At 35.8% G+C, this 12,546-nt stretch overlaps 1 protein-coding gene across 7 annotated transcripts in view; it reads left to right on the top strand.

The window, feature by feature from the left end:
• The window catches only part of TUT4 (terminal uridylyl transferase 4), a 142,045-nt gene extending 134,264 nt beyond the window's left edge, over positions 1–7,781 (top strand). For 3 of the 7 annotated variants that reach the window (XM_068539887.1, XM_068539886.1, XM_068539884.1), the window contains exons 28-30: positions 2,082–2,529; positions 5,887–6,045; positions 7,398–7,768. In XM_068539887.1, coding sequence (XP_068395988.1) covers positions 2,082–2,529; positions 5,887–6,045; positions 7,398–7,465 — 675 coding nt within the window. In that variant the 3' untranslated portion in view covers positions 7,466–7,768. Of the gene's footprint in view, positions 1–2,081; positions 2,530–5,886; positions 6,046–7,397 lie in introns of all 7 variants that reach the window. The other 4 variants (XM_068539881.1, XM_068539880.1, XM_068539883.1 and 1 more) reach the window with 3 other exon arrangements.
• The last annotated feature ends 4,765 nt before the right edge of the window (positions 7,782–12,546 follow it).

The raw sequence follows: 12,546 nt of genomic DNA, 5'->3' as shown, positions 1-12,546 counted from the left end.
GAATTTGAAGAGCAGCAGTAGGGCTTGTCTTGGAAAAACATTTAGGAGCCCACTAACCCTACCTCAAACATTTGAATATGTACTACTATGGGCCTGACAGTTTCATAAAAGTTATATAATAACAATTATATTAACTAATATTTATTGAGTGCTATGTGCTGTATATGCATTCGTTCTTCCTGTTTCTTATTAAAAAATATTTTTAAAATGTTGAAAAATTATAGAAAATAATAAACATCCATGCACTACCACCAGGTTTTAACAATTCTTAATGCTTTGTTGTTTTTGGTTTATTAAAAAATTACCCACAGCTGACAAGCCCTATGCATTCCTCTTGGATGCTGTTCCCATCTTAAAACCTTCCTACTATCCCTTCCTTGCTACTAAAATGTATCTACTATTCTGAATTTGGTGTTTACATTTTTGACATATATTGTTGTAGTTAATCTTCACAAAAACCTCTGATGTAGATTCTATTATTATTTATACCTTACGGGTGAAGAAGCTGAGATTTAAGTTTCTTGCATGAGGTCAACAGACACTTGGAACCACAACTTGTATCCTTAGGTTCTGGCTCCAAAACCCGTGCTCTAATAATCACTTTCCTGTGGTGCCCCTAACTTTCATCTTCTGCTTCTAGCACTCACTTTTTTCTCACCTGAGATTTGGGTAAGAGTCTGACTAATGAACATTGCTATTCGGAGGTCTCACAAAGCACTGCAGCTTCAACATGTCTAGAATGTAGCTTATATTTCTTTCCAACTCCCCAGGTTTGCCTTCCTCCTGTGTTCTCCATCTCATTGAATGATCCCGCTATCTATCTAGTTTCCTGAACTACTACTCCTCCCTCAGCCTCCACATCCAGTCAGTCACAAGGTCCTGTTGTTTCTATCTGTAAAAAATAGCTTACAACCATTTGCTTCCCTAGCCTAGGCAACCATTTCAGATTCCAATTACTTTTTTTTAAAAGGGCATGTGTTTTTGTACCTATAAACCTTTAACTATGTTGTTCCCTCTAACTGAATCTTCCCTTTTCCTTATCTCTACCCTTTTATCAGACTGTTTTCTATTTATCTTGAGTCTCAGCTTAAAGGTCACTTCCTTCAGGAAGATTTCCACTTTCCTTCATCTTATCTTCCCTCCTTCTCCCAAAGTGGGTTTAGGTGTTCCTGCTCTGGGATTTCATTGTATATTATACAGTGTTTATCATAGTAATTATTATACTGTATTGTGATTGCTTATGTAATCTTTATCTGTTCCTCCTCTTTTCCCCCATTGACTTTAAGCTTTATGAGGGCATACATGTTAGTATTATATTTTTAATACCTAGAACAATGCCCAGTACATAATTTTTTTTAATTCTTTTTTTTTCTTTTTTATAAAATTACTTATTTTATTTATTTAGTTTTTGGCTGCGTTGGGTCTTCATTGCTGCCAGCAGGCTTTCTCTATTTGCGGCAGGCTGGGGCTACTCTTCGTTGTGGTGCACGGGCTTCTCATTGCGGTGGCTTCTCTTGTTGTGGAGCATGGGCTCTAGGTGCGTGGGCTTCAGTAGTTGTGGCACACGGACTCAGTAGTTGTGGCTCATGGGCTTAGTTGCTCTGCGGCATGTGGGATCTTCCCGGACCAGGGCTCTAACCCGTGTCCCCTGCATTGGCAGGTAGATTCTTAACCACTGCACCACCAGGGAAGTCCCCCCAATACTTAATTGACACTCAGTAAATGCTTGTTGAGGAGCTGAATGAAAGTGACTCTGAGATATTTAGATGTAAATTTCTAGTTAAAATTGGAATTGTGGGTTCTACATGATGGGTATGATGTCTGGGCTGTCTTCTTTGGGCAGTAAAAAGGTTTATGAGATAAAGCCTCTGTGAGAGAGGGTTTGAGAACTTTGGGAAAAACTCTGCCTTCGTATAAAATGAGGTTCTGTTATTATTTGTTACTATGTATATCATAGAGTTCTATTTATAATATTCTAGTAAAATAACTCCATAGTTTTATATTTTGCTAATCTCTGCTTTTATATAATTAAGATGTTTGTAAATTAATTTTAAAATGTCTTTTTTTTTTTTTCTCTGCAGTCTGATTCACCATCTTATTCTCCTCAGCCCCAGCCATTTCCACAGAACTCTTCCCAATCCACTGCCATTACCCAGCCTCCATCTCAGCCAGGATCCCAACCCAAGCTTGGCCCACCTCAGCAGGGGGCCCAGTCCCCCCATCAGGTCCAGATGCCTATGTATAACTTTCCTCAGTCACCACCAGCTCAGTATTCTCCCATGCACAATATGGGATTGTTGCCAATGCACCCCCTCCAGATCCCTGCCCCATCCTGGCCTATTCATGGCCCAGTGATCCATTCTGCACCAGGCAGTGCCCCCAGCAATATTGGCCTGAACGATCCCAGCATCATCTTTGCACAGCCTGCTGCCAGACCTGTGGCAATCCCTAGCTCCTCTCATGATGGACACTGGCCTCGTACTGTGGCTCCAAATTCCCTGGTGAACAATGGTACAGTGGGAAATTCGGGTAACCCTTCCTTTTCTTCTTTTGTATCTGTCTGTCTGTAGAAAGGTTGGATGATTGGTATTATTGGTTGAACCTGGGAAATAAATGTGAGTAAAAAGATGGCAAGCAATATTTGTGGAGGGGCAGTATAACATTAGATAAAGGTAAAGAGTATAGACTGTGGATTCAGACTGCCTGGATATGAATCCTGGCTCTGCCATTTATTATGTGGCATTGGGCAGTTGCGTAATCTATTTGTGCATTGGTTTCATCTGTAAAATAGGTGCATTAATAGCACCTAACTCACTGGGATGTTGTGAATATTAAATGAGGAAATAAACATAAATTTTAGTTATTATTTTGTTATTATTTTAAATTTTCGCTGCAGTCTTGCTTGGTGTAGGTATTATTAGCATTCATTTTACAGTTGAGGAAATTGAAGGGTTAAATAACTATCATCCTATCATAATCATAGTAGATCCAAGATTAAAACCAGTTTCTTTCTTTAAAACCTGTAATCTTTGCCCTAGATCCTTACTATCTTTTAGTAAGGAGCAATTTTTAAAAAAGAAAAAGATTAGTAGCACTTTGTAGCTTAAGAAAGAATAGTGTTTTTTTTTTACTGATATCTAAATAATACATATTCTTTGTAGAGCATTTGAAAAAGAAAATGAAAATCATATATAATCTCAATTCCTAGACAGAACTGCTCAGAAATATTTTGGTGTATTACCATCCAGTCATTTTTTTATCTTTGCATATTTAAAAATAGTTGATAAATTCCATTAATCTAGTTTTATATGTAGATTTTTTCTTACTAGGGAAAATTTGAAATGTACACAAAAGGAGAGATTAAAGTATAATGAACCCCCCCATTACCCAGATTTAACAGTTATCAGTATTTTCTATTTACTCTTTGTGATTCTTCTGTAATTTTTGTCTGTGATTCTTTTCCTTATTAATTGCTTGGCTATCCTGAAATATTGTTTGTATAGGAAATGCAGACTACAAGCTTGATTCTTTCCCTTTATCAATTTTCAAAATAATTTTAGTGATAATTTTAAGCAAATATATATTATTCCTTAAAGCGCTCAGACCTCTTTGGAATAATACAGATAATATATTTTGCTGAGCAGAAATTCCAGAATGTGGGAACTCATTTAAATTTCCAGGATCAAAGGATATATGTCATACATGGCCATTCTAATGTGGCCTCTGCTTCTCTCATTCAACAAATATTTATTGTGTGCATGCCACGATATGCATCTTGATAGTCACTGAGTTATATAACCATGAAGACAGACCCAATACTTTGCCTTTTGATATATCGACTCAGTTTTAACTCCTTCTTCTCCCTACCTCCTTGATCTCTGTTTCAGCCTTAATGAACTAATTAATTAACATCCTACAAACACACCGTACTCTTACCCCTGATTGTTTACCTAAGTTGTTCCCTCTGCCAGGAATATCCTCTCCATTAACTCTCCTGTTCACTCTCACCTCCTTCTGCTTTGCTCCAAAGCTTGGCTAACTTACTCATCCTCTGTTTTAAAATTTAGATCACTTTCTTCAGGAAGTCTTTAATTCTTGTTGATCCTGTCTTCCAGTTGTATTAGGTATCATTTCTCTCCTTCATGTTTCCTTGCTATCCATATTATAACACTTGTTTTCCTGTGTTGAAATCGCCTGTCTACTTGTCTGCATAATGCATTAGACTGAACTTTTAGAGGTTATGAATTGTTTCTTGCCTGTCATTGTCTCCCTGGTGTCCAGTATAGTGCCTGATGTAAGGTAGATACATTATTTGTATAATATATTATTATTATGTAATAAAGTGTTACACAGCAAATATTTATTATTTGTTGGATGGGTGCGCAACTCCTAGTTAATATTACAGCTAAAGTTAACATTATGTTAAAAATGGAGAGACCGGATGGGGATATATTAAAATGATACTAGTGGTTGTATTAGAGTAGTAGGAGGTTGTATGAGTAGTTTTTACCCCATTTTTCAGATTATCTTTAATGATAATTTTTCAGACTATCTTTAATTGTATTATGAAAATACTTGGTTGCGAAAAATGGCCAAGAGAGATTGAAGTATATTCTAAAAGATACCCTTTTATGTTAAAACATTTCTCAATTGGTCAGGACCTCAGTACTGTATACCCAGTCTTATTTTTTGTAAACTCTGAGCTCTGCAGCTTCAGCTCTTAGTTGTAACTTGGCTTTATGAACTTGCAGTGAACCAGCTGCTTTGTTTACCTGGTTACCTCCTGAGAAGACTGAGCTTGGTAGGAGTGTGGCTAGTATGGGTTTTAGTTTTCTTGCTCCCTACTCCTCCCTATCCTGTACCTCCTGACTTCCTGCTAGGAAGTTTAGTGAATAAGGGCAGTGTCTTTTAGATTATTTCTTGCCACATTGTGATCCTGAATGAGAAAAGCCACCAACAATGATCCAGAAGATTCAGGGGTTACTGTGCTTTGAAAGATGTACTTAAAGATAGATCTTAAAGGGAAGTAGATTGGTGGGGGTGGTTTGCCATAGAAAGAATAGGACTCCTATTTTTTGAGTTCCTACTTAATATGACGGAATTTGTGCGGGCCACTTTATTTTTGTTATCTTATTTAATTCTCATAACAACCTGGGGTTCATAATTAAACCTTAGTAATTTTTGAAACTGGTATTTGAACTTAGACCTGTTTGGCTCCAATGCACAAGTTTTCAGCTATTTCACCACAATGCCTCAGCTTCTAATAGGATCTTCTTCCAGGCCAAGATATAATTGATTCTGGTTTAGTTGGCATTGTCTTTAGGATAAAATGTTAAGCTCCTTAGTGACGTACTAAGGTTCTTTGAAATATAGATCCTACCTACCTGTCCAACCTTTTCTCTTACCGCTGCCTTCCTTTACCTCTGTCTCTGTATTGCCAATCGTTTTGCAGCTTCCCAAACTTGCTGTACTTTCCTGCTTCCTGGCTTTTGAACACACTATTCCTTCTGTCTAAAATGTCCTCCTTGTCCCATTTTGCGTAACTTGTTCCTTGTCCTTTAACACTCAATTTAGTCCATCATTTTAGGAAAACCTTCTCTGTCCTTGAACAATTGGGTTAGTCCTCTCTTTAGACACCTTCCACCGCTCTGTTATAGCAATTACCACATATTATTGTGTATGTCTTCTTAAATGTTTCCTTTATGAATAATTTGAGAACAATTACAGTGTTTTTATTCCTTAAAAAATTTTTTTTTGGTATCCTCTGCATTTAGCATATTTCTTGGTCAGTGGTAGATACTCAATAAATCTTTGTGGAATGAAGGAATATTTGAATGAACAAAGTGATGTTTTAAAATATGTCTCTCCTTTATTGTTGAAATGCAGAGCCAGGATTTCCAGGACTAAATCCTCCAATTCCTTGGGAACATGCACCACGACCCCATTTCCCTCTTGTCCCAGCTTCGTGGCCTTATGGTTTGCATCAGAACTTCATGCATCAGGGAAATGCCAGATTTCAGCCCAACAAACCTTTCTATACTCAAGGTACCATTGCTTACGTATTTGTCACAGGCTGGGTGGGTTTTGTTCTGGGACAAGGAGCCTTTGTAAAGGCCAGGATCTTGGAGTGAAAATTTATGAATTCAGTAAATATTTATTGAGAGAGCATACTGTGTGTCAGACTGTGTTAGGTGCTTATTGCTCAAGCAAGAATTAAATAAAACCCCTGCACTTAATGCATATTTTATTAGGAAAGCCAGACCTGTAAAATAGAAAAGAACAGGAGCTTAGCGGAATCAGTTAACTTTGCCCTAGCAGAGAGAGCAGAATGTGGACACCAGGGATCAAATTGCACAAGATTTTGACATTCAAACTAGATCTTGAAAGAGAGATGGGATTTTTTTCCTAGAGATCATGTAGAGATTAGAGAGGAGGAGTGTTCTTAGCTGAGGCCATAATACATGCAAAGTCACTGAGTTTTGCCTCAGTGAAAAGAATAGGAAAAAAGAGAAAAGAGAAAATAATAGGACTAGATGAGGTAAATGGGAAAATGTATAGGTGATGAGGCTAGAGGAGGTAGGCTGAGGCCATATGATGAAGGAGTTTGGACTTAGTAAGTGGTGGGGATCTAGTAGAAGTTTTTGAGTTGAGTGGTGACAGTCAAATTTGTTTAGTAAAACTAAGACTTGAATGACATTAGAATTGATTATATTCTGTTGGTACTAATGTACCAATAATGGCTTTGATCTAAGTAATGAATAGCATTTTACCTAGCCTACTTGCCTCAGCAGTATCTCAGTTAAAATAGGGAATGTCTGAATCTGGCCTTCAGCCCTTGGTTAACTTAGGAGTTAAGAAAACTAGAGTCAGAGTTAATACAGTTAAACTAGGAGTTCAAGAAAGTAAAGAAAGGCACTCTGGGAATGTTGACTAAATAAAATAACTTCTAAGGGGAAGCCCCTGGTATGATTATCAGGCTTGATACACTTAAGCCTTTGTAAACTATCCATTGTACTTGGTGGGGCATTGCTGTATTATAGAATGGCAGAACCTTAACTATGGCTGGTTTATTCTGAGCAAAGAACTAGGGCTGAGGGAAATTACTATTGGTCATACAAGCCCTTTTGGGGGAGGAGGAGAGTCTGAAGTTCTTCCCTGGTGGATTTTTTCCCCTTAATTCCTCCCCTCCATCTCTCTTGTCGCCTCCATTTTCTTTCACATACCCACATTTTCCTTCCCTCCTCCTCCTCCTCCCCCCACTAAATGTTTTGACATGCTTCATCTCCTCTTTACTATATTAATACAAAAAAAAGAGAACTAGCTACAGTTAATTCTAAGAGGTTGTCAGATAAATAGGCACAAGCCTTTCAGTTTCCTGTCTGTGTTGTGTCCAACAGACAGATGTGCCACCCGTCGGTGTAGAGAGCGTTGTCCCCACCCACCAAGAGGAAACGTGTCGGAGTAATGCGAGTCCATTTTCTTTCAGCTGGTCTACCGATGCACAGCAACCAGCCAATCCTGCTGTCTCAAGGGTATCCGTACCTCAGTGTCAGTTACATTCAGCAGAAAAAGTGACATTTAATGGAAAGCAAAACAAATCAGGTCCTGATTTAAAATTTTAACACGTTTAGATAGCTTATTTAAATTCTAAGACTGTTTTTAAAGACTGTATTATTTGTATATAAATATGAACTATAGTTTTTACTAGTATCACCAAATTGAGTGATACAAATTTCATCTATTTTATTACCCTATTTTTAAGGGAATTTTATGTTTTGTTTAACCTTGATGAATTGTATAAAGAGAGAATTTAAAAATTACATTCTTTATTTTCTATTAGCTGTATTCATACTTTGGTTGCTTCAGACTTTATATATATTGTTCTTAAGAATTAGGAAAGACTTTCATGTGTTTTAAATTTGTCACTTCTATTCTTTACAGAACCTTGTAGTGCCAAAAACTTTTTAAAAGGTAAAAAAAAAATAAAATAAAACTTCAACATGAAGATTTAGAATTTTTTTCTTTTACATTCTTGTATATTGAAAATATTCCAACTTGAACAGAAATTTGCTTTTGTCTGTATTTGAAGTAATTCTATTTTAAGTTAATAAATCTTTTTGACAAGAGTCAAATTTTGTTAATTCATCTGGTTGTTTAGATGATAGGAATATAATGTAACAATTCAGAGAGTTGTTTTACTCTCATTGAATAGAGTATTCTAAATCACAGACTTAGTTTTAGAAAAAGATCTAAGAATCTTTTCATGTTATTTTATTGGATCTTCACAACACCCATATGAGGTTGATAGAAGCAGATGCTATCTCATTTTATCATTGGGAAAACTGAGGTGCAAAACAAAATGAATTCTAAAGTTAGCACAGTTATGTGTTGGAAATAGAATTGAATCAGATCTTTTGAAGTAGAGTTTAGTGGAGGGAAGGTAATTCTTATTTACTGAGGAACTAATGTGAGCCAGACTATCCATTCTGAGTCCTGTACTACTGCCTGGAAGGTATACTTGTGAGGATGGTGTTTACCAATAATGCCTTGTGATCAGTGATTATAGTTGGATTTCAAACTTGTGTTGTTGGTGGGAGATTTTGTAGCTGTTTTTGGTACTATACATTGAGGTGAGGTCATCTTGTCTAAACAACTCAGAGATTTGCCAGGGATTTTAGACCAAATCATGCTATAGATTTATTTGGAAACCTGCAGAATAAGTAAGTACAAATGTCTTTTAAGAACAGAATGTTATCTTTGTTCTGCTTCCTCAGATATGCATTCCTTAAATATGAGAGCACTTGGGCTTTTGCCATATTTTCCAACATGGAAGGAAGATGCTTGAAATCTATTGCAGGAGGTTGAAGGCTTTCCTGTGGTATTTATAGCCCTGGAAAGGCATTTATTGAACGTTAAGATCAAGTGTGTTTACTGTTAGTTTTTCATATTAAAGCTTCAGCATCCCATGGTGATCATTTTGTAATGTAGAGAAATACTGAACCACTATGCTGTGCACCTGGAACTAACACAGTGTTGTTGATCAATTATACTTCAATTGAAAAAAAAAAGCTTCAATCAGCATCCCGCGGAATCCTACTAAGCGGTGGAGTTCAGCTTATTTGTTTTTGTTAATGAGATAACCTGGCCCAACATATACTTTTCTGTTAAACTGTGACTTGGAGAATTCAAGATTTTCTTTTAAAGTCAGTGTTCTAAGTATTTCATCTCCTTTCAGGTCTTAGAGAATAGGGTATTCATTTTACTGTTCTACTTTTGTATATATTTGAGATATTCAGTAAGAAAACAATCTGGGAATTCCCTGGTGGTCCAGTGGTTGGGACTCTGCGCTCTCACTGCCGAGGGCCTGGGTTCGATCCCTGGTTGGGAAACTAAAATCCCACAAGCCATGAGGCGTGGCCAAAAACAAAACAAAACAAAACAATCTGCCCATCTACAGCAAGAGACTGCCCCCAGTTCAGTCTTCCTTCCCAAAGGAAGGCAGTATATACCACCTGGCAAAAGGTATTTATGGGGCAATAAACCCCAGTAACCTAGGTTTTACTTGTATAACAGTGTTCTATATAGTAATTTTTAGCACCTCATTTGTTCCTCCTTCAGTAATTGCCAGTGTTCAATAATTGCATAACTGTTCCAAGTTGAAAAATAGAAAACTCTTAGTTTGTATTGATAATTTATGCAGTAGTAGCTGAGTTTCATAAGTTTACAAATTTTTCATATAAATTACAAACTTAAGTTTTTGATTATGAATTCAAATTCATTGTAGATCAATTGAAAAGTGTAAAATTATCAATCTTCTGCAGAGAACACACACACTTAAGGTCACATTGCTTTGAAATGTTTTGTATAATGTTTAATCACTTGGAGAGATTAGTATTTTCCCTTGCCATTAAAGATTATTTAAAAATATGAATATTAATGACATACTATGTAATTTACTCATTCAGTCCCCTACAGATGGACATTTTTGCTATTTCCAGTTCTTCTCTACATAAAAATATATGTAAAATGATGATAGGATAAGGCTGTTTTTGTGTGTATTTGATTATAGTCATCCCTCAGAATCCACAGAGAATTGGTTCCAGGATCTGTGGCAGATACGAAAATCTGTGGATGCTCAAATACCATAGTCAGCCCTCCATATCCATGGTTCCACATCTGCAGATTCAGCCAACTTTGGATCATGTAGGACAGTAATATTTATTGGAAAAAACCCTGCATACAAGTGGACTCATGCAGTTCAAACCCACGTTATTCAAGGGTCAACTGTATTCTATTATGGTGAATTCTTATAAATGGGATTATTAGATAAAAAGGATAAAAGTTCTAAGGTTCCTGCTACATATCGCCAAATTGCTGTATTGCTAAAAAGTGGTTACCAATTTGCAGTTCCAAGAAACGATATATAAACTGTGTTGGTAAGCTTATAAAAAAAGCTCTACTCCAAACAACTCAATTTTTCCTTGTAAAGGATAATTTAACTGTGTTTATTACAAAAAAAAGCATTAGGTAAAAGAACAAAGTATAAAAATCACTCGAAAACCCATAAACCAGAAATTAATACTATTAATATCTAGTGAACTTCATTTTTTCAAACCATCTCTTAAAATATATACCTTATATACATATATGTACACATATATACAGATACACACATAGGAAAAGTTTTACAAAAGTGGGCTCATATGCTATATTTAGTACATCTGGCAAATTAATTTTACTTGGATTTAGCAAAAGAAAAAAATGTAAAAGTGAAGAAATGTTCAACTTAAAAATTTTTTCTACAAGAGAATCTAGTTCTAAAAGACTCCTTCAAAATTAAGGACAATTACAGAAAACATTAAAGAGGCTGGAGTAGTTCTTTTCTAGCGTCTTGTATGTTTTAGAGATAGTATATGACTCCTGTCATAAAAAATGAAACCAGGACACTTAAAAGAGTTCCCCTACTTCCTGGTTATATTATTCGTATATAGACAATGTTCAGATATTTCATTTGTCTTATGATAATTTCCCATTTTTAATTTAAAATTTCTAAAATGTTTACTACCATTTCTTTTACCGCTTCTTTTTTTCCTGAGTCCTTAATTTGATTCATTTCTTGCTGAGTAAATTTCATTATCAGGCAGTTTTTTCCCAAGTGGTTGTATGCTTTTAAGCACTTGCATATTTGAGAATATCTATTCCCTTTATATTTTAAGGACAACTTTGGCTGGGTGTAAAGTTCCTGGCACACTTTGTTTTCCTCAGACCTTTGGAGCCTTTTGCTTCTCTGCCTTAATGAAGACCTGAGATCATCCTGATCTTTTCCCTCACTATACATGACTTGATTTCTCTGCTTGGATGCCCATATAATTCTTTATCTTTTAAATCAAGGTGATTTTTCTTCTATTTGAATTTTTAAAGTTTGATTTGCTCAATTCTCTTTATCAGCAATGTCAATTATACACATGCAGGATTTCTTTTCATGTCTTTTCTTGATTATCTCTATACCTTTTTATTATTTTCCATTTTTTCCCCCTCCAGCCTATTTTCTCTATGCCTTGTCTATTTTGTATTTTGGGTTTTCTAATAAGACTTTCAGTTTCCCAATTTTCAAATCTTTGTTTCTTAAATTCTGCCGTGCTTAATTTCCATCTCTTATCTTTTAATCTCTTTGAACTTGTATTCTTGCATTTTAAAAAACAGATTATTTTTTTTGTCTGTGGAAACTTGTTACTTTAACTTTTGGCTGGGAGTGGCCAGCATCTGTGATCATTCTTTTCTGATTAATGCTTATTTAAACTTAGGTCAGTCTACCAGAAATAATGGAAAGGGGCAAGAGGGATGAACTTTAAGTTGGGTTGTTATATTGGAAGCCTCTCACCAAATCCATTATTTCCTTTGCCCCTGAGAACACATATCTCTTCATTCCTTAGTATTAAGAGGTCATTGTGCCCTATGGCAAAGCTTTTAAAGTAGTATAATTCACATTGTGGGAAGTGTAATCAATTTAGTGGTTTGCACCCGATAGTAAAACTGATACTGCATAAGAAATATCAGAATGTATTTCGCACAGGGAATACGAATTTTTTCCTGAAATTCGTTTTAGTGCAGAATATGTATGCGTTCAGAGGTAAGACGTAAAATGTCTCTTAATATAGGCTAGTCAGAAGTTGTAAAGCTATATAGTTCCAAGGCCTCACTCATCCAGTAGGCTAGCACATAGTTGACAGAAATGGTCCTTCAGCAAAGTCTGTACTGAATTCATCTCCTCTACAATTCTGTAATTTATCAAAATGATCTCTAGAGAGAGGTTTGACATGTCCCACTCTTAAATATGCTTTAAGTTTATAGTTTATGCTTGGGGAGGTTTATTTCTGGTATTAAAAATTATTGGGGTTTTGGGGTGGGTTTCTAAATTTTTATAGTTTAAAAATAAAGTATACTTTTAAAATTTTATTTTAACAGTATACTGGATGATGACTTGGTTGGTCCAAAGGTCATTCAGCCAGCATACATTTCTTTCCATTTAGAACACTTTGATAAAGA

This window comes from Eschrichtius robustus, chromosome 3 (genome assembly GCF_028021215.1).
Source record: "Eschrichtius robustus isolate mEscRob2 chromosome 3, mEscRob2.pri, whole genome shotgun sequence".
NCBI lineage: Eukaryota > Metazoa > Chordata > Mammalia > Artiodactyla > Eschrichtiidae > Eschrichtius > Eschrichtius robustus.
The sequence above is the reverse complement of the archived record's forward strand: the minus strand, read 5'-3'. Positions and strand labels throughout refer to the sequence as shown.